General features: G+C 50.9%; 2 protein-coding genes across 3 annotated transcripts; both read right to left on the reverse strand.

Moving 5' to 3' along the window:
* Positions 1–385: 385 nt before the first annotated feature.
* Positions 386–2,845, reverse strand: Prxl2b (peroxiredoxin like 2B). Of its 2 annotated transcripts, none has more exons than XM_006992397.4 (7): positions 2,665–2,841; positions 2,230–2,434; positions 1,863–1,914; positions 1,245–1,308; positions 1,072–1,147; positions 760–878; positions 386–582 (listed from the first exon to the last, which is right to left on the reverse strand). In XM_006992397.4, exons 1-7 carry the CDS (start codon positions 2,725–2,727, stop codon positions 556–558), a joined length of 606 nt encoding a protein of 201 aa, XP_006992459.1. In that variant the 5' UTR covers positions 2,728–2,841; the 3' UTR covers positions 386–555. The 2 variants fall into 2 exon arrangements, 1 of the variants encoding a protein (XP_006992459.1); XR_006069734.2 differs by having other exon boundaries at positions 552–582; positions 760–927; positions 2,665–2,845.
* An 8,832-nt stretch (positions 2,846–11,677) lies between these two features.
* Positions 11,678–14,643, reverse strand: Tnfrsf14 (TNF receptor superfamily member 14). The gene is made up of 4 exons (XM_076563644.1): positions 13,995–14,643; positions 13,488–13,550; positions 12,397–12,733; positions 11,678–11,819 (listed from the first exon to the last, which is right to left on the reverse strand). Exons 1-4 carry the CDS (start codon positions 14,352–14,354, stop codon positions 11,689–11,691), a joined length of 891 nt encoding a protein of 296 aa, XP_076419759.1. The 5' UTR covers positions 14,355–14,643; the 3' UTR covers positions 11,678–11,688.
* Between the last annotated feature and the right edge of the window lie 6,511 nt (positions 14,644–21,154).

Consider the following 21,154-nt stretch of genomic DNA (forward strand, 5'->3'; position numbering starts at 1 on the left):
GGAAACATATGCTCAGCCAGACCAGGCTTCTTCCAGGACAGCACCAGCCACTCTGATCAGGAAAGGGTTTCTGGCTCTGGAAATGGTTCCTCAGTCTTCATCTGCCACCTCTTCCCTGAACCCACTCAGCCACCAACCTCCACCACAGACACAAGCAGACACCTGCCTCCCAATTCCCCGCAACTGGGCTCCATGTGGGGCTGGGGCCAGAGTCCTAGTCCACATCCCCCAACAAAGTGGGCTACAATGTTAGGCAGCCTTTGAAGGAAATGACGCTGTTGCCCAGGGTCCCATAACCAAAGCCTGAAGTCTGTCCTCCAGGAAGATGACCCTTGGACATCCCTCCTACCTGAGGGACCAACAGTATAGTAGGAACTACAGAGGATGCAAAGTGGGGAAGCAGTGAGGACACTCACTGCCCGGGACAAGCACTTTAATAGCTCATTGCTGTTCAGGATGAGACAATGTCCAGTATCCTGTCCCAGTGGCTCCACAGTGATTCTTTCCAAATACATCCAAGGTTGTTGATGCCTCCAAGTCCTCAGAGGCCAGGCATCACCTCCCACACACCTCTTCATCACACTGTAGGGAAAACAGGGACCCTGTCAGTCTGGTCATATTCCTCAGAGGCCAAGATCAGTGGTGCCCACCCACTGATCGAATAGGGAAGGAGGCATGCTGGACACAGGAAACAGTCTAACCCATGCACACATACTTGGGGCTGGGTAACAAGCAGTGTTCCCCAAGGCCTCTACTCACCTGGGGTGGCTTGCTGGAGCAGACCTCTGCAGAGATACCCAGGGCTTTCAGGATGTTCTCTTGGGGAACATAGTCTCCTGGGGACTTCTGGATGAAGTGTAGCAGTACTTTGTCACCACCTGTAGCCACAGGCAGGCAGGCAAGTTGCTTGTATCCTACACCCGTGTGCTAGGAAGAGAGAGGGTAATCCACTAACCAAGCCAAGCAGCCCCCAGCCTCACACCCAGGTATACAAGAGCTGGGGGGCGGGGGCTGTGAGGACATGGACCACCAAGATGGGCAAGATGGAGTCCTATGCCTGCCCTGACCCACCCTTGCTGACCACCAGCAGCCCTCCGCTCTGCAGTAGGTCACCAGACAGGTTCCCCTGGATGCCAACAGCCTTAGCCTAGAAAGACAGGAACAGGGCCCAGGTCAGTCCCATAGGGAAGTCCCCAGGGACTCCCACCATGCTCTAATCCTATATGATCTTGACCACCACAGACCTTGGAGGCTACATCACGCACAGGTTTTCCCAGGGCAGCTGGCAGGATGCTTAAGCTGTTGTACCTACAAAGACACAGGGTCCCTAGTCCAGATTCTGGAGAAACACAAGCACCCACACCTACTCCAGTGTCCTGCCCCACCCACTTATCTTACCAAGGGCTCAGCCAGACCAGCAACCAGCCTAACCAGGAACATCTACAGAAGCATCGGGAGCCAGCCCCAGGCTGAATACAGCTGACCTGAGGCCCAGGAGAGGTGGTGGAAAGTGAGGACTGAGCTCCACGCTGGGTGTGCCCAGGGATCTGGCTCAGTCGGCACTGCCCATCATGACAGACAGTCTGTGGCAACAGAGGACTGAAATGGGCCATGACTAAGGCACTGGGCTCCAAGGTCCCTCCTGTTTATGAAATTGCAGACTGCTGAGGGCAGGCCTGGCTTGGACCATGAGAAGACCCCAAAGAAGGGCTAGCTGAAACTGCCCAAGCCACCAGAGTCAGTTTCCGGGGGACAGACTCAACAGCACAGCAGAAGGTGGTAGCAAGAAGATGCAGAACAACAGAGCAGCGGCCACTCTGTCCTGTCCCTGGCTAGTCTCATGCCCCCTCAGTCACACTTACCGCTTGAAGCCCAGCTCCTTGTAGAACTGCTTGCTCTCATCAAGGTAGAGTTCTAGAAAGGAAAGCCACAGGCATGTGTCCAGGCCTCCCACATTCTGCCATCTGTCCCCTCCACTTACGGTGTCCAGCTCAACCCAACCAAGCCAAGAGGAGCAAGGAGGGATTGAATGTCAGCACTGCTTAAACGGGAAGGGCAAAACTCACTGGGACTTTGCCACTAGGTCTAGGCGCCAATGCACAGGCTGGAGGAAGGGCAGGGAGAGCGGAGAGCGCTGACATAGGAATATGTTCCTGCTGGGCCTGGAAAGGGATGGACAGGGCTTGGCGGAGAGGCCAGCCAAGGTTCTGAGTCCGGGAAGAGTCGCACCTCCTGAGAAGTAGCCACCATCCAGGAATTCCTGCAGGCCCAGGGCCTCAGGCCCCACGCCCACTAGGCGCACATCGTTTTGATCCAGGAAGCTCCGGAGGTTGCTGAGGTCCTGGGCGATCCAACGGCACACTATGCAGCCGAAGCGTCGCAGACCGGCCACCACACAAGCTTTATCCTGCCAAAGGCTCCGCAGCTCCACGGCCTGAAGAATGGAGCTGTCAGGGGCCGTGGGCTCATTTCCTTAGGTCCTGCAGCCCCACGTGTCCCGCAGTGCCCACTGGTCCTCCTGCTCTGTGAGCCACCAGCTATACCCACGCCCAGCATGCGAACCCATGGGACCCCTCAGGACCCGCATTCTAGCCCATGTGAGTAGGCAGGACACCGGGGCAGGTGCTGGGATACGTTCTCCGCCCTGCGACGGTCAGGCCTCACCTCCCCTGTCACTGCATGCTTCAAGACACACGCGCCCACGCGACTAAGGTCCACCGCACTCATGGTTTCCTCGGTCCCTTTCTGCTCCGGGCCCCGCGGAACCTCGGTTGGGAGCACTCCGCCGCTTCGCCCAGTCAAGGAGGGCGGCACTATCCCCTGGGGTCCGCCGGGCCACGCCCTTGTCCCGCCCCAGACCCCGCCCCGGATGGCCCAGAACTCCCTCCCTCCCACCCCTCGCTGAAGATCCGTCCGCCTACGTTGGGGAGGAACTGGGTTGCTTATTTGCATATGCATGAGCCCGTTGGCCAATGGCGTAGCAGGGGCAGCTCGACGGACTTCCGCAAGCGGTGCGCCTGCGCAGGATGCGTTCGTGGGGCTGTCAGCTCGCGTTGGGTGGCACGTACAAGTGCTTCAAGGCAGTGGCGCTGGAGTTGAAGCAGAGACCCGAACTCACGTGTCACCAGTGTGAGGAACAGTAGGGCAGCGGCACTTAATTACAGGAAAGGACCAGCCTTTCCAGAGCTTGGGTTCCTGCTTTGAAAATTCCCAGAGTGTCGCATTTTCTCAAAAATGTATTGGCTTTCGTCCTAAAGTACGTTTCCTGCTGTGTTTATGTCAGCTTTTAAACCATGGACTCGAGAGTAAAACAACCCGAAGGAGATAAGCAGAAGCTCACAGCAATGTGCCCCGGCCTTTCCTCACTAAGCCCTGTGATGTGAGCTTCCACTGCCAAGTTCAGGCCCTGCTTGACTGGAGTTGGGCACCACTTGGGCAGCCTGACCAATCAGGCAGTAGGTCTTTTGCTCCTGGAACTGGCTCTATCCCCAAGCCCACAAACGAATGCAGAGGCTGGGAAAGGAAGAGAATCATCATGATACCCAAAAGTGGTGAGGCAGAAGTCAGCAAGTCAGGAACCATGTTACCATGTCAAAAGGAGTAGAGGTGAGGGGCTGGAGAGATGGCACTAGCTGCTCTTCCAGAGGACCCACAGTTTGGTTCTCAGCATCCCCACAGTGCCTCACAACCCTTTGTAACTCCATTTCTAGGGCCTTTGATGCCCTCCTTAGTTACTAGGCATGCACATGGTGCAGAAACATGTATGCAGGCAAAACACTCTAAACACAAGAATAGGGCTGGGGAGGTGACCCAGTAAAGAGGCAGATGTCTGTAATCTTAGTGCTGGGGAAGCAAAGACATGGCATCTCTGGAGCTCACTGGCCAGCCAGTCTACTGAACCAGTGAACTCCGTATTCAGTAATAGACCTTGTCTCAAGAAATAAGATGGAGAAGGACTGAGGAAGACTGGCCTCCACCGGCACGCACAGGTGCACCAACATACGTACAGAAAGGAAAGGAAAGGAAAAAGCAGAACCCAGAGGAGGAGCTGGTCTGTAGAGAATGGCCACTGGTTCCAGGTGCACCACCAGAAGAAAGCCAGAGGTGGGGCTCCTCTGCGTGCTCTTCAGGGGTACAGGAGCACAGGGTCCTTCCCAGGAAGGCCTGCTCCATGAGGCAACTCACACACACACACACACACACACACACACACACACACACACACACACCTACAGAGTGTGGCAGAACCTCACCTCACCTCCATCCTCATGGGGTCCTAGATGGACCTGGGAATTAAAATGTGGTATGACAGATCAACAGGATGAAAGCACTGTAGAGTTTTTGCTCCAAGTTTTATGAAACAGAGGTTCCTAAACTAAGGATGTGAAGCCTTGGAAACATGAGGCCACTCCTGTGTGCTACACAGGACAAAGAATGATTGTAAGCTGAGGGGAGGTGTGTCGATTCTGTGTGGAGGCAAACCTGTGAATTGTTTGAACAGGATAGCTTCAGAATTCTATCAGGACTGCTGACTTCTTCACCCTCGAGGGCAGGGTTGTGGTGTTTTCCTCCGGGGTAAGGAGGGCCTCTTTGGATGATCATTTTAGCTTCTGCTTTTATTGGTTCTTATGCCAAACCAGCAAAGTCAGAGTGGTATATTCTTGACCTCTCACAAATATTAATAACACATGGAATTAAACAATATTCAAGTAAAGAAGTACCAGCCTCAGAGGCAGCTGGGTTTATCTGCCTGTAAACCTTAATCCATCAACTGTGTCCGCTTTCATTGGGTGTGCTACAGTGACAACCTAAACCAGTTGATCCCAGCAACCAAGTTCTACCTCCTGCTCCTGTGTGTCAGAAGGGTGGAGCTCTGCTCCTGGTGCTTGCTTCTTGCTAAGATCCAGGCTACGGGAGCCATGGCACTCAGAACACGCCTTTCTCCTGGCAGAGCAGAGCTGGGGCACATGGCATTGGCCAGAGCCCAGCAATGGCCAGGTGGATGCTGGGGGCAGGGAAGTATGTGTCTTCTACAAAGCATTTTCTAGCCTGGAAATGAGCAAGCTAGCTATCACTCTTCACTGTTATCAGAAAATATGAGACTCAGGGCATAAGTGCAAGGGATAGGGTATAATTGCTTGTGGCATAGCAGACTGGAGCCTGTGTGTGTGTGTGTGTGTGTGTGTGTGTGTGTGTGTGTGTGTGTGTGTGTGTGTGTTGCCCACAAACAGGGTGATGTAGAGGTTCCTCAAGAGTTATCAGGCAAACACAACCCTCAGCAATGTCCCTGAACAGTGGTTGGGTAGAAGAAGGAGAATCCATCTATTTTACATCACTGTTGTATTGCTGTGAGAAGACACCATGACCAAGGCAACTATTATGAAAGAAAGCATTTAATGGAGAACTTGCTTACAGTTGTAGAGGTTTAGTCCATTTTCATCATGGATGAGATAATGGCAGTATGCAGGCAGACACTGGTGCAGTAGCTGAGAGCTATATCCTGATCGTTAGGCAGGGAGAGGGGGAGAGAGAGAGGGGGGAGAGAGAGAGAGAGAGAGAGAGAGAGAGAGAGAGAGAGAGAGAGAGAGAGAGAGAGCGAGCGAGCTCACCCTCTGTGGAATACTTCCTCCAGCAAGGCCACACCTATCCTTCTAATTCTTTCAAATAGTCACTCCCTGGTGAGTAAACATTCAAATATATGATCCTATGAGGCTATTATTTTTTTTTGAGCTGAGGATCGAACCCAGGGCCTTGCGCTTGCCTACCACTGAGCTAAATCCCCAACCCAAGGCTATTCTTATTCAAACCAACACACCATCCTTGGCTCACATTGCAAAAGTAGAGGGAAAGTCCAAGAGAAGCCTGCCTCTTTTATCTGGAGATGTCAGAGGTCAAATAGCCCTCAAAGGTCACGCTCCAGACTGCCATTTTTGACCAAATCATGGTAGTTTGGCAGACCTGGGGGAGTTAGGGGCTGCAGGCATCATGATTGGCAACCACATGATCTGTGAAGAGGTGAGAATGAAAATTCAGTTCATCCTGACTTAGGCTGAATCAGACTCTGCAGTCTGGTGCCAGGCAGTTTATTGCCAGCATATTTAAACACAATTTGGAAAAGTTTCCTGGTATAATACAATTCCTGTTGCACAGAAGACATAATTACATTGAAATTCAACTCAAAATCCATGTCACTTCTTTCCAAGAAAATGGGTTTTAGAGATAGGCTACCTGTATTAACTTAAGAGCCTAGAGAAGGATCTGGTGTGGTCTTGGTCATACAGCTAGCATAGAGGTCATTGGGGCTGTTAGCCACCTCTAGTCCTGGTTGTAGGAGCTTGAGGGAGCCCCTGGCTATACAGACAATGTAAGGGGCATTTGACTACCAGCCACTCCTGGCCCTGGTTGTGGAAGCTTGATATGGCCCAATCCTACTGATAATGCAGATCTTCAGGCTGTTAATCACCTCCAATTCCCATCCTTCTGGATAGAAAAACATGTTTTGTGTGTAATGGGACTTTCTTTGGACTGCCAGCTCCCAAATAATGACACAGAAACTTCTTATGAAATATGAAAGCTTAGCCTTAGCTTAGGCTTGCTCCCAACTAGCACTTAAAACTTAATCCATTTATGTTAATCTATGTTCTGCCACATGGCTTGTTACCTCTCCTCAGTACAGTATGTCCAACTTCCCCTGCCTCTCAGATTCTTCCCCAAAATGTTCTCTCTCCACAGAAGTCCCACCTATCCCCTCCTGCCTAGCTATTGGCCATTCAGCTCTTTGTTAAACCAATCAAAAGGAGCTTTAAGTGGGTGAGGTAAAACAGACACCTTCACAGTATAATCATATATCTTGCAACATATATATCCTTTCCCTTGAGAGGATAGTCCTGCATGCTTAACATTCCTGCTTTTCCTGGTGACCTGTGGGTGCAAGGGCCTTTGTACTCCTAACACTGATCCACTGTGCAGCTGCTGAATGTAAGAGTATGACTCAGCCCCACACAAATAAGACCTCACTTCAGGGCTGGGAGTAGTGGTGCACACATGAAGAAGATGCAGGTGGATCTCTGTAAGTTCAAGGCCAGCCTGGTCTATATAGTAAGTTCTAGGACAGACAGAACCAACAAGAGAGAGACCCTATCTCAAACAAACAAACAAAAGAAACAAATAAAAAAAAGATGTTGAAGGGGCTTGGGGATTTAGCTCAGTAGTAGAGTGCTTGCCTAGCAAGCGCAAGGTCCTGGGTTCGATCCTCAGCTCAAAAAAAAAAAAGATGTCATTTTAGTTTTCTATAGGTCAAGGGATATTGTAGGAGCCCTACCCACAGGAATGCTATTGTGTAGCTATTTATTCCCATTTGAAAATGTCCCTTCTAGAGGGCAGAGAAGTTCTTGAAACTCTGACAGTAAGGGAAACTTACAAGGCTCAGAGGAAGTTCCTGAAACGGAAAGGATTCAGAAAGCCCCTCCCCAAGATTGTAGAAATAGTAATGTCATCTAGGAAGTGGATTATCTCTACCCATTAAGCTGCATTTAGGTTGTAAAAATAGCTCTAGAGATGAAGCTTTTGTGAATCATCACCCAGGCTGTTGGATTTTTTTGTGGTACAGAGCTGCCTTTGAGTTGATAGAAATACAAGAAACTCACTGGTTTCATTGAGTTTCAGTGATTTCATTTCTTTAGTTATTGTCAGTGGTTATATTTGCTCACATCTCCCCAGCAAATGTCACACAATCCATGAAGAAGGAAAGCTGGGCTGATAATCCAGCACTGTGGCCTAAAGTTTCCCAGACCTCTAGACATCTGCCTGATAAAGCAGTATACTCTTGTTCTATGGCCTATGTCACATGCAGGTATTACCATGAGGCAGGCTGGCAAGGCCACAGATCAGAGCAAACCACCACTGAGAAGCAAGCTTGTTAAAGCCCCTACACCATGCCACACAGGCCCACCTGGGGAAGCCCCAAAGTTGGTCAAAAAATAAAAGAAGCAGGTTCAGTGTTCCATTGCTGTGAAAAGACACAATGACCACAGCAGCTCTTTTTTGTGTGTTTTGTTTTGTTTTGTTTTTCGAGAAAGGGTTTCTCTGTGTAGTTTTGGTACCTGTCCTGGATCTTGCTCTGTAGACCAGACTGGCCTCGAACTCACAGAGATCTGCCTGGCTCTGCCTCCCAAGTGCTGGGATTAAAGACAACTCTTATAAAGGAAAACATTTAATTGGGACTGACTTACAGTTTCAGGGGTTTAGACCATTACTGTTATGGCATGAAGCACTGTGATGTGCAGGCAGACATGGTACTGTAGGAGGAGCTGAGAGTTCTACATCCAGATCAGCAGGTAACAGAAAAATGCCACACGGGACCTTGCTTGACCATCTGAGACCTCAAAGTCTATCCCTGGTGACACACTTCCTCCAACAAGGCCACACCTACTCTAACAAGTCCACTTCTATCTCCTAATAGAGCCACTTCCTATGAGCCTATGGGGGCCATTTCCTTTAAAACCACCATAATACCCATGGGTAAGAACCTTCTGTGGTGGTGTGGTATGGCCCCCATACACTCACGTGTTTGAATGCTTGATTATAGGGAATGGCACTATTAGGAGGTGTGGCCTTATTGGAGCAGATGTGGCCTTGTTGGAGGAAGTGTGTCACTGTGGGGGCGGGCTTTGAGATCTCATATATGCTCAAGCTATGCCCATTGTGGGACAGTCCACTTCCTGTTGCCTGCAGATCAAGATGTAGAACTCTCAGCTACTTCTCCAGCACCATGTCTGCCTGCATGCTGCCATGCTTCTTTCCATGATGATAATGGACTAAACCTCTGAAACTGTAAGTCAGCCCCAGTTAAGTGTTTTTCTTCATAAGATTTGTTGTGGCCATGGTGTCTCTTCACAGCAATAGAAACCCTAAGGTAGAGTTGGTACCAGGGCCTGGGGTATTTCTGTGACAGGCCTGACCATGCTTTTGTTTGGAGGAATGTGGACTCTGGGTTAAGGAAGCAGTGGAATGCTTCAAGTGCAGCCTAATGGGCCATACCAGTAGGAGCATGGAAGACAGTGGTGCTGAGTGTGATTTGAACTGTGGGGGTCTGTCTCAAGCAGTTTCAGAGGAGAAGAATTTTAGAATGTGGCTTAGAAGCTCCCGAGTTCTTAGAAGAATGTGGCTACTTTCTGCCATTTTCTTTCAACCCATCATACAACCCATGGATGAGAACCTTTATATGGTTTCCATGGGAAAGGCCAGACAAGGCCAGTGAGCAGGCCTAGGCTTGGTTGGTACAGATGGTTTCCAGGACACTGTGGCACAGGGACCAATCCCAGCTGACTGGCATTGGGGTCACAAGCTGAAGACCAGGCCTGGGTTGGTTGGTTCACATACAAATTGCACACTCCTGGCTGCTGGTGTGTGTGTGTGTGTGTGTGTGTGTGTGTGTGTGTGTGTCTAGGATTTACTCTCCCTAGAAGCATATTCTCCTATGTAACTGAGGCTCCAGGTGTAACCCATCAGATCATCAGAATAAACACACATGCTTGGGACTGGCATCCTGTTGTGGGTGGCTGACTACAAAAACAGAACATCCCATGGGCTCCCAATGCACTTTGCTGACAACCCACATAAGTGTGGCTTGGGGACGATAGTATCCCTGGGATACACCTGTAATGGCTCCATGCTGTGTGTCCCCGGAGCCTGCCAAAGCCTCAGGGATCCAGGCCAAAGAGCACTAAGGCATGGGTCCACACAAACATATATGAGCTCAGCCTCTGCCAAGTGTAGTGAGCTACTGGGGAGTAGGGTCGGAAGCACTCTGGGATGGCAGGAAAGAAAGCAGTGATCTTCAGACTCTGCCCCCACCTCGTCCCAAGGTCTTCAGTCTGCGCATCTGTCAATGTTCAAGCCTTGCTCAGCGTTCTTTGTGCCTGTGCCCTGGGGCTCTGTTTCCTACTTATTCAGATGTTTGTTTCATTAATTGGAGCTCCGTTATTAGGTGCTGTTCCAGACTAACATAGATCCAGTGTCTATGGTCCAACTCATTGGATACCCTTGGAGTGAAGACAGACGCAGACAGGCCAAGGACTGCAGAGTAGGCATTTACTAGGATTTCAAGAACAGAGCATGGTCCTGGGTTACAGAAGACCAACTGATTTCCACAAATTGTGTCAGAAGGGGGGACTTTAAAAAAAAATGGTCAGGACAAAAGTGACTTCATTCAAACCAGGTGTATTACAATCCAGCCATGGCACTGACTGTAAGGATTATGTTCTTAATTATGTCACCAGCCTGCGATGGCGTCCCAGCTTAAAAAGCAGGGGTGCCCTCTCTGTGCTCTTTCTTTCCGCACTCTCTCCTTCCGTATTCCCCCCCCCTGTGCGCTCTCTCTCTCTCTCTCTCTCTCTCTCTCTCTCTCTCTCTCTCTCTCTCCCAATAAAAGCTCTGGAAAGGTAACCATGGTTTGTGATTCTTCCGCATTGCAACATCTAGCGCTCTCTTTTGTCAGCATGGCCGCCGCAGGTGGCAGCCAGCCACGAGCACCGCTACTTAACCAACACTGACACCACAGGGTCAGTGGTCAATAAGGATTCTTATTGTCCTCTAATGGTTTTACTTCTACATTTTGTTTTGTTTTTGAAACAGGGTTTCTCTATGAAGCCTTGGCTTTCCTAGAACTCACTATGTGGACAAAGTTGTGTAGCATGAATCTTAACAGTTCTTATTAATAAGATTAAACCTGGGGCCAGTTATTGGGGTGAATACTGGAAGATCAGAGAGACAGAATGAGCCACAGCTAACCTCACCTGGCCAACTTCTCAGCTGGTCCTGTTTTCTCAGACTAGAAGCTTCTGTGTCCTCATCCCAATGTCTCTCAGCTGAACTGCTGCTCGAAAGCCTGAAGCTTAACCAGCTAAAAGCTTAACCAGCCAAATGTTCTAGTTTCTGGTCTTCACGCCTTATATATCTTTCTGCTTTCTACCACCACTCCCTGGGATTAAAGGCTGGCTTTCTGGGATTAAAGGCGTGAGTCACCATGCTTGGCTGTATCCTTGAACACATGGATTTCTGTCTCTGGAATACTAGGATTAAAGGCGGTGCTGCCACTGCCTGTCCTCATGTTTAATATTGTGGCTGTTCTGTCTCTGACCCCAGATAAGTTTATTAGCATGCACAATATTTGGGGGAATACAATACCACAAAGTTGGCCTTGAACTCATAGAGATCCTCTTTCTCTCTCTCTCTCTCTCTCTCTCTCTCTCTCTCTCTCTCTCTCTCTCTCTCCTCCAATAATCTCTGCCTCCTGACTACTGTTATTAAAGGCGTGTGCAACCATGCCCAGCTCTTTGCCTCTACATTTTTCTGTGAGAGTATTAGGGAAAAACAGACCATGCAGGTCATGGTGTATTAAGTCAAGCTAGACCCAGGCAGGTAAATGCACAGGACTGGACTGGCTGTCATTGATACTAGGGGTTCTGAGTCACCATCTCCCTGGATTTAGAGGGAGGGACCCATGCGAGCAGATGGGAAAATGTAGAGGCCCCTGAATTAAATTAGACACTAAGAATGACAAAGCAACTCTTAGACCCTGAGCCATGACTACATCTCTGCTGCAGTATGATGCTGGAGCAGCCCAGGGCTGCAGCCATACTCCGCAGGCATATGGAAGTTTCCCTCCAGGGCCTCTTAGGTGTCTTGTCATCCAGAATTCACAGGGTTGAAAGCTGTCTCCTCCTCAGTCACAGCAAGCCCAACCTCGGTGACTGGAAACTTGACAGTGTTCTCTTGTTTCTGCCCCTGCCAGAGAAACCCAGGCTTAAGCCTTGCTGCTCAGGCACCAAGCCAGAGGCTGCATGGTTCTTGGAAACATGCAAAGCTCAGCATGGACTAAAGGAGTTGAGTCCTTCATCTCGTTGGGACCTCCTCCACCAACTCAAATACCTCCAGCAATGATACCTGGGAAGGCTCCAGTTCCCTGCCCGCCCCCCACCCCCGTAACACTGTAACAAAGTTATCAGGTCAAGGAAGAAGCTGAAGCAAGACTGGCCCTCTCCTGCCTGCCCCCGCCCCTGCCCCTGGTCTGTGCTTCTCCTGTCATCCCCTGACCCTGCCCCCTCCTGTCTTTATTTTGATGTCTTCCCCAGCTCCCCCTCCTCTGCCTTTGGTGCCCTTTGCTACCCTCTCCTCTCGCCCTCCCTGATCTACTGCCTCACCTCCCTTCACCTGTCAGCCTATAGACCTCTCTCCTCTCTTGACCCCAGGTCTTGTCTGGGGTGGGTGGCCTAGGGTGGCCAAGGTTTCTGCTCCTTCTGAGATCCCTCAGCTGGAGGGTTTCTGGACACCAGGCAGCAGGGGCCATGGGACAAGAATGGCCTCAAAGGAGGAACCTGCATTCGGCTAGCTCACCTCTCTTCAGGACCCTCTGTCCCCGGGGGCAGGTGGTGTGCGGCAGGCATGTAGAACAGTGGTCCCCCTCCTGGGTCTCACAGAAGTAGCCTGGACTGCAGCGGCACACAGTGTCCTCCCGGCTGGAGCACTCCCGCCAGGTCACTAGGCCCATGTCTGCCATCAGAGACAGGGGGTGAGAGCACCCATCCTCCGGCTGTCCCGGTGCGCCGGGCCTGCCTTCTGCACGGCCTGTCTGCCAGGGGCTCCCACCACATGCTCCTCTACTAGAGGCTCCGGGCAGACACATGTGATACCAACTTTGTCCAGCAGGGGAAGCCAGACACGGCACAACTGTTTAAGCTCTGGCCTGTGTCTAGGACTGAATGGGTTACAGGATGGTTGGAGGCCCAGGACCTGGGTCTTAACTAAGTCTAAATCCTCCTTGCCTCTGTTTTTCCCTACCCCAGGAAGCTGGACTCCCCAACACCGCCCTGGAAATGTGGAGTTGGTAGGCTCTGGCATCCAGCAGAATGACGTGGTGGCTCTTGGAATCTCAGTATCCTCATCAAAGTGAATGAGCGATCTTCTGTCTCTTTCTAGACCTGAGCCAACTCTTCATGGGAATTGTGTGAATAGGTACAGGGTCACTGTAGGAGTGAGGCTGACCCCATGAGGGCACTGTGTGTGGGTATAGAGATTCACCTTCTGTAAGGGTGAGGCCATCTCCAATGTACACTGATAGGCATTTGGCTGGTTAAGCATTTGGCCTGGTTAAGCATTTGGCCTGGTTAAGCATTTGGCTGGCTTTGGAGCAACACAGTTCAGCTGAGATTCATTATGGATGAGGACTCAGAGGCCTCCAGTCTGAGGAAACAAAACCAGCTGAGGAATTGGCAAAGTGAGATAGATGTGGCCTGTTCTGTCTCTCTGATCTACCAGCATTGACCCCAATAACTGGCCTCAGGCTTGTTTTATTAATAAGAACTTTTAAGATTCCTGCTGAGGGACTGAGGATAACTCTGCATGCAGTGTATGGGTCCAATGCCATACTCTGTAGGAGTGAGGCCAACTCCATTTGCACGCTGTGATAGGCACAGGGTCATCCTTACAAGGGCAAAGCCAAACACATACAGGCACAGGGGCACCCAGGATGGTGTCCGCACAGTGTGGGTCTGTGGTAGGAACAGAAGCACTAGCCACTTCACTGGTTCAAACGTCCCAGGATCTTTGTCGCCCTGCCTGTCCAGACCCAGGCAGCCATCAGTGCACAGGGTTCGTTCACACGAAGGAGAAAAAGTAATGACCATATTAGCCCCCAGTGATGCTTGACCCCTTCACAGGTGAGAAACCGGAGTGTGGGGGAGCCTCTCATACCCGCATCAACCAGAGAGAAGAGGAAAACAAGAAGCAGATAATGAGGTGAGGTCCGTGATGAAGGACCTCGGGAGACGGAAATAGGGGTGGATGCCCTGAGAACCTGCCCAAAATGGCAAGAATCTCAGTCCTGCAGTCCCGTGAGTTTCCCTCAGGTTCAGGGCCCTCTTCTAGAACCAATGCTGAGCGAAAGTGTCTCTGCACCGCCCACCCCCATGTCCAGGGCACCACCACCTGCTCTAGAATGAGAGCCACAGCAGGTGTCTGTGAGTGGAGCCCCCTAGGGGCTCCTGCCTGTAACCTCCCAACATGAGGTTGTCCTCAATCATCTCCAGAGATCTAGACACCCAGCAACAAAGAGCCCAGTGAGCTAGTAGCCCAGACAGAGCCAAGATAGCCGGTCTGGAGACAGGAAATGGCTGGGGTGATCTGTGCTGTGACTGGAGTTGGGCTTGGGAGGACAGAGTTTGGGGACAGGAAAAGGCTCTGGGACTCACCAGCCTGAAGGTGTTGGCTGTGGGGGCCTGGCTCCAGGGTGAAGACCCCCATCCTGGCAGAGGTTCCATGTTCCTGATCAAGACACTGCAGGCCAGGAGCCCCATGGGCTCTGGGCCTCACACACACCCTCCTCAGCCCATCAGCAAAAAGTGAAAACGAAAGAGAAATGCAGCACAGAGTCCTCAGGAAGGAACTTGGGTGATGAAGGGGCCTCGGAGTTGACACAGGACGCACCCAGACACCAAATTCTCAGCACAAGGGATATCATTACCCTGGAGGGATAAGTCAGAGTTGGGAGGAGATGGTGCCTCTGTATCAGACAGACAGCAGCAAGCGTGACTGCAGGAGCCGGTTTTATTGAGAAAAGTGGGAAGTCTGTGAGTTGGTAAGTCCTGATTGGACAGGTTAGTCAGTGTAACCAAATGAATTCTAGACATTGGTGTTTTCATAGTTGGACCTTGAAGTTTTAGTCAGGCATAAAGGAAGTGGTTAAATAAGGAAATAGACCTTGGTGACTGGCTTTAGGAATGTATCTAACGGTTTAGCAAGGGAGAGGGAGGGGGAAGGGCAAGGCCTGCCAGCATCCTGTTTGCTCTGCTTGGGCCTGTCGGAGCCCTTCACATGTCCTGTGGCACGTCTCCCAAGTGAGTGCCTTCTGTCCACACCAGAAAAGAACCATTCTAGGGTCAGGTGGCGTCCAGCCCAGAAGCCAGAATTCTGAGCTCTTCCAGAGGCAGACTGGCCAGACCAGTTAGACTAGGGACGGTGTTGGGAGGAGCTCCTGTTGGCCACCCCACAAGATCAGAGCCCCAGCCACAGAGGCAACCAGGGACACCGCAGACTCTCCTCTGTGCTGTCCCAGCCCTATGTATACCCTTGGAAGTATGCCTGTCTTCCAGGTCACTGCAAACATAAAACCGGCCTTGGTGTTCATCTTGAGTTTGCTGATAGACAGACCAACCTAGGAACCTCAGCCTCGGGGACCTGGGAGCTTGATCCATTGACCCTCCTCCCAACACACCCTTCTCACAGGACCCTCCCACAGAAGCTTTCCATCTCTTCCCAGTTACTATGGCTGGGATGTCCCCAGCACCACTTCCATGTTACTGGGTTAAAGTCTCGATCCTCAGCAGGCTGCAATCTTGAAAAGATGGGATCATGAGGGCTCTGACTTAGTATTATTAGTCCATAGATGGAGCTCTAATTTAATGGCCTTGTTGGGAGGGGGTGCACAGTAAGAAGAGGGCTTGGTTGGAGGAAATAGTCCCCTGGTGGAACAGAGCCGCACACCCAGTGGAGAGAAGCAGAACCAGAGACACAGCAGCAGTGTGGAAGTACCAGCAGGGCAAGCAAAGGCGCACGCTGTTGCAGAGTACGGCCTGTCCTGGGCCACCACTCGGCCTGCAGGCCTGGCCCACAGCATGGAGCCACTGCTGCTCGCTCTGCCGTAGGGGCCACAGGTCCTGCCCCCGACACAACAATCACCCTGACGCTAAGCAACAAGTAGATATCCAAGATGAAGAATGGTTCACCTCCTGGATGAAGGCTTCCATGGTCCGTGCGGCCACCAGAAGCCATGTTGGTGTATGTGATCTGTGCTGCTGTCCGCTGCCATGGGCAGGGAAGCTTCTTCTGTAGTGGTATCAGCGACTACAGACTCATAACTGAGAATGAGAGATGCTGAAGGCTTCTGGGACAGCCTCTGCCCACCGTCCCCCAAAAAAAACTGTTCAGATATGAAGTTACTGAAGAGAGCCTTTAAAATCTGTGATAAAAGTGCTGAAGTGTAGCTCTTCACGGCTGATGGCTTCTGATAGGGTGAGCGGGAAAGGTGGGGAAGGACTCAGTTTTCCTTAAGGGACAGGCCACTGGGAATTTGACCATGCTCCAGTGAGTACATGGGCAACACAGATTGGACTTTTCATTTCTTTTTTTGGGGGGGGTGATGGAGAGCAGAGTAGGAGAATGGACCTGAGAGGAATGCGGAGTGATTGTGATCTGGGTGCATTGTATGAAATTACCAAATAATTAATAAAAATATTATATTGGGGGGAAGGGAAAATGGGTATTCTAGAGAACACACACACAAAAAAAGAATATACCTCCGGTCCCTCCTTCACTCTCTTCCCCTGCCTTGAAGTGGGCAGGTTTCTGTTTCTGAAACTATAAGACAAAGAAAATCTTTCTGCTGAGTTTTTCTCAGATGTTTTCTCACACTTGCGCAAAGCTGTGTAACATTGGCCCTTGTGGTTTACTTTACTGTAAACCAAAAGTTCTCTTTAAAAAAAAAAAAGAAAGAGGCTAAAAAGATGGCTCAGTGGTGCAGAGCACTGGTTGCTCTTCCAGAAGACCCATGGTTCCCAGAATCCACCCGGTGGCTCACAACCCTCTCAAACTCCAGGGGATGCAACGCCCTCTTCTCGCCTCCATGGGTGCCAGGCATTTCCGTGATACACAGGCATACATGTAGACAAGCATCCTTACATATAAAACAATAAAATGAAATTTAAAAGTATATTTTAGAGTAAAAGATGCATACATTTAAGGGCTGAGGAGATGGTACAATAGTTAAAGCTCTTCCCTCATAAGTGTGAAAACTGGAATTTAGATCCTCAGAAATCATGTAAAATCCAAGCAGGTGTGTCCACCTGTAATCCATAAACTCAGGAGGCAGAGACAGGCCCATTAAAGTGATCTGGCTACACTGGTGAGCCAGAATTGGTGAGTTATAGGTTTAGTAAGAAACCCCTGACTCTATAAACAAAGTGGCAATTGAAGACACCCAAAGTCAACTTCAGACCTCCACAGGCATACACACACACACACACACACACACACACACACACACACACACACACACACACGTTCACATGCTCACACATGGGCACACACATGCATGCACATGCAAAAAAAAGACCCTGAGATTCAGTCAACCTGCTGGGAGCAGGTGGTACCAAAGACCACACTCTGTCAAGGAGCAAGAAAGGTTGCACAGTGGCTCCGTAGCACCTGCGTGTTTTGACGTCCAGGATCCCTCCTACCGTTGTCTCCTTTGTGTCTTTTCTCTGCACGTTTTGCCCCAAATCTTGTTAACCTGATGACAAGCAGAGCAGTTCTCCAAGAATTTGGAAGTGACAGAGCATTCCAAGGGAATGCGTATGTACAACAGTAAACAGTGTCCATATTCAAGGAGACTGAGGCTAGGGAAGTCTTTAAAAGATAAAGTGAGTGAGGTTACCCCGCCACCCCCTGTGTCATGGAGCAATAATCTTTGCCCACAGGATTGCTAACAAGAATGACGCCAGCCTGGGGCTGAACACACAGGGGCTGGGTGGATTTCCCACAGCAGTGTTTTCCATAAAAGGCCGTTGTATTGGTCACGTGTTTACAGTAGTTGCTCTGGGGTAATGCTGAGAGGGGAGATTCACTCCTTCTGCTCAACACTGCTTCCTCTATTTTGATTCTGACAACTTCCACATTTGAGAAACTTTCTACTGGAACCCAGAACCGAGGACTCACACAGATGCAAGATAGCTAAGGTCCTCCTCCAACCTGGAGGCCAGGTGGCAGCCCCTCTCTATCCCCATGCCTCCCAACCCCCACCTCAGACTTCTCCTAGGTCCCATGACTGCATCTGGCTTCCCAGCTCATGAGGTAAAGGCCTGTGCTCAGCTATTTAGAGCTATCCCAGGCCCTCCTGCACTGCCCTGGCCCCAAAGGAGGGGAGTTCAGGAAAGCCAGACCCACTGAGAAGGCCCCTGCCATGGCTCTCATTAGGGAACAGTGGTGGTGGCACCATGACGACCAGGGATTTTGGCATCCCTGAGCAGGATAAGGGACTGAACACCTGCAGCTCCTCCCTACTGATAAGGATGTTTGTACAGTAGAGATGAAGCTGGAATGGTGCTGGGTAGGGTTGGGCACAGTGGTATCAGTAGTGCCAGACAGGGCAACTTTCCCATCTGCCCAGGCAGTCCCTCCAAGTGCTGGATCTTCTTCCAGGGGTACTCTGTCCTCCCACCCCTCCCCCTAGTGAAGACCCTTGTCTTTCTCCCTTGCTGCTCAGCTGTTTCCTCTTCTACTGTCCTTGCAGACACCCTCGTGGCAGAAGGTCCCCTACTGTGACTGCCCAACTTGGAGCCCCCTGAGCCTCTGAAGCTCCCAGAAGCGACCATGGAGAAGATTATCTGTGTAAAGGCCAGCCCTGATGATACGCAGCTCCCCGCAGTATTCTAGCACCTCAGGGACACTACAACAGCCTCCTCAGGCTCTATGCCCTGCTCCTGAGACTCCCAGCCAGCTCAGAACAGGCCAGGCCCACCCCAGCCCTCTGTCCTTCCTAAGTCCTGAGGAGCCTTGGTCTGCTCATCTGCAAGTCAGGTCTGTGGGTGCTGCCTCACGGAATCAGGGCTGCACCAGAGTGGGCATGAATGTGGTATTAGGACATTCTTGTTTTGGTGTGATTTTTTTTTTTCATTTGCCTTTTCTCTGCCTTTTTCCCTATTTTAAAAGAAATGTTATTAGATTTATGGTGTGTGTGTGTGTGTGTGTGTGTGTGTTTGTGTGTTGTATACGTGAGCATGTGTCACAGCACACATGTAGTGATCACAGGACAACTTGCAGGAGTTGGTTCTTGCCTTACACCATGTGGGTCCCAGGGATTAAACTCAGGCCACCAGCCTCATCCCCTTTCCCTGTGTTTGTGACAGGATGAAGTTGGGTGATACCTCAGGCTGGAAACATCTTGCTTGTTACCCACTTTCACCCTTCTTAATTTTATGATGCCCGGGGAAGATAGACAAAGATTCTGGCTCCTTAGCTAAGGTGGCCATCCACTGCAGGAAGATTCTCCTCCTTCCGGTTCCCACTGCACTGCCTGAGCTCTCACTGTGTCAAGGGCTCTGATCCCTGACTGTTATTATTTATGTCATATTGTCCCAGGTTGGTCCAATGGGAACCCCATGTATACATGTTTACTGGAAGCCCTACTTCATGTGCACAGACATCTGACAGGGTACCCAGGTCCCAACAATCCACGTATTTATCCTATGCAGGTAAGAGGATACCTCTGTCCTCACAGATGGGGTGAGACTGCTTGTAGGGGAATTCCAAGGGAAACTATGGAATGAGATAGGGAGCCTGAAACCCACAGCGCCATCGGGGGTCTCCCCTCCAGCCACGTGTACTCCTCCTTTCTCCCATTCCCACTTTGATTTCTAGGTCCCTAAGCCCTCAGAGCAGGCACTGAGCTACCACCTCCATCAAGGTACCGCCAAGTGGTTACCTTGGCAGACTGAGCTCAGGCTCCCCTCTGGGGTGCTGACTAGGCAGCTGGGGTGCCGAGGCAGGCCAGGCACACACCAAGATATGGCTACCTTCTTACACAGGCCCAGGCTCTGGAGCTGACACCCTAGGCCTCGGCTGTGGCCTCGCTGGCGATTCCTGCCCTTGACACTTCTCAGGCCCCAGCTGACCTTGTCACTCTCCTTCCCAACTGTGCTGGCCTCCGGGCACTCAGTGCCTTCCCCTCCCCGCTCTGGACCTCACCTCATGCCCTCCATTCCAGAACATTTCAAAGGCAGCTCCTGCAAGGCTCCACAACAACAGGGGTGGGACCTGCAGGACACGGGAAGCAGGGGCTGCCTGGAGAGGGAACCTATTGTGGGGAGACTTCAACCTGGCCCCCACTGCCTCACACACAGCCGGAGGGGAGGGACTTCCATTCGGAACACAGCAGAGACCTGTGAACTCAAACAGTGGCCACGTCTCAGTGCCCTTTGACTCCTCTTGCCTAGGCGTCAACAAACAGGGGAAGGGCCCAGCCATGGTGGCGCACGCCTTTCATCCCAGCGCTTGGGAGGGAGAGGCAGGTGAATCTCTGACTTCAAGGCCAACCTGGACTACAGTGTGTAGTCGGAAGATTCCCTGTGTCCCGGCCTGCCGGCATTCGGGACGAATCTCTCCCACTCGCATCTCCCAAGTAAACACACAGAGGCTTATGTTCATTATAACTGCATGGCCATGGCTCAAGCCTTTTGCTAGCTAGCTCTTATATCTTAAACTAGCCCATAACTATTAATCTATGTATTGCCTATCGCCACATGTTCTGTGGCTTTACCCGCGTCCCATTACATGTTACTCCTTGGGCAGCTCCTAGCGTCCTGTCCCCCGTCCCATCGTTGTCCCCTCCTCCCTCCTCCCCTCCCCCGCCCCGTGTGCGCACGACTCGCCTTCTTCCTGTCTCTCTCTTTGAATTTCCCGCCTGCCTCTAAGCTACCTTGCCATAGGCCAAGTGGCTTTATTTATCAACCAATCAGAGCAACACATATTTGCAGCCCTACAGAAAGACATTCCCCCATCAACAGTGACTGAGGTCCAGGTCAGCTCTACACAGGGAAACCCTGTCTCAAAAAAAAAAAAAAAAAAAAAAAAAAAAAAATAGACAGAGAAAGGCATTCACTTCCTGGTGGTAGTAGACCCTGGTCAAGGAGGGATGCACCTAGTGGGCTCCTGGGCCTTCCCTGCAGTCAAGGCTCACTCTGTAGGCTCTACACAGGTACAGCAGGGAGGGCCTCTAGGACACAATGGCATGGTTCAGACCTAGTGTCTTAGCTACTGTTCTATTGCTCTGAAGAGACACATTAACCAAGGCAATTCTTATTTAAAAAGAAAGCATTTAATTGGGATCTTGCTTACCATTTCAGAGGATTAGCCCATTATCATCAGGGCTCTACAGCAGTAACTAAGAGCTTTATATCCTGATCCACAGACATTAGGCAGAGAGAGAGACTGGGCCTGGAATGGATATTTTGAAACCTCGAAGCCCACCTCCAGCAACAACCTCCTCCACACGTCCTAATCCTTCCAAACAATTCAACTGGGGACTAAGGATGCAAATATATGA

This window comes from Peromyscus maniculatus, chromosome 2, assembly GCF_049852395.1.
Source record: "Peromyscus maniculatus bairdii isolate BWxNUB_F1_BW_parent chromosome 2, HU_Pman_BW_mat_3.1, whole genome shotgun sequence".
NCBI classification, from domain to species: Eukaryota; Metazoa; Chordata; class Mammalia; order Rodentia; family Cricetidae; genus Peromyscus; species Peromyscus maniculatus.

Bases quoted from the DNA above. Each gene is read 5' to 3' on its own strand.
- Tnfrsf14 (XM_076563644.1), bottom strand. From the start codon at position 14,354: ATGGGGCTCCTGGCCTGCAGTGTCTTGATCAGGAACATGGAACCTCTG. The intron at 13,551-13,994 runs TAGAGCAGGTGG...TTCCTACCACAG, and splicing joins ACCTGCTGTGGCTCTCATTC to ACCCACACTGTGCGGACACC. The intron at 12,734-13,487 runs GTAAGGATGACC...GCCAGAGCTTAA, and splicing joins ATGTGTTTGGCTTTGCCCTT to ACAGTTGTGCCGTGTCTGGC.
- Prxl2b (XM_006992397.4), bottom strand. From the start codon at position 2,727: ATGAGTGCGGTGGACCTTAGTCGCGTGGGCGCGTGTGTCTTGAAGCAT. The intron at 1,148-1,244 runs GTCTGTGGTGGT...CTGTCTTTCTAG, and splicing joins TGCGTGATGTAGCCTCCAAG to GCTAAGGCTGTTGGCATCCA. The intron at 879-1,071 runs GTGGGTCAGGGC...CTGTGGCTACAG, and splicing joins GCTGCTGGTGGTCAGCAAGG to GTGGTGACAAAGTACTGCTA.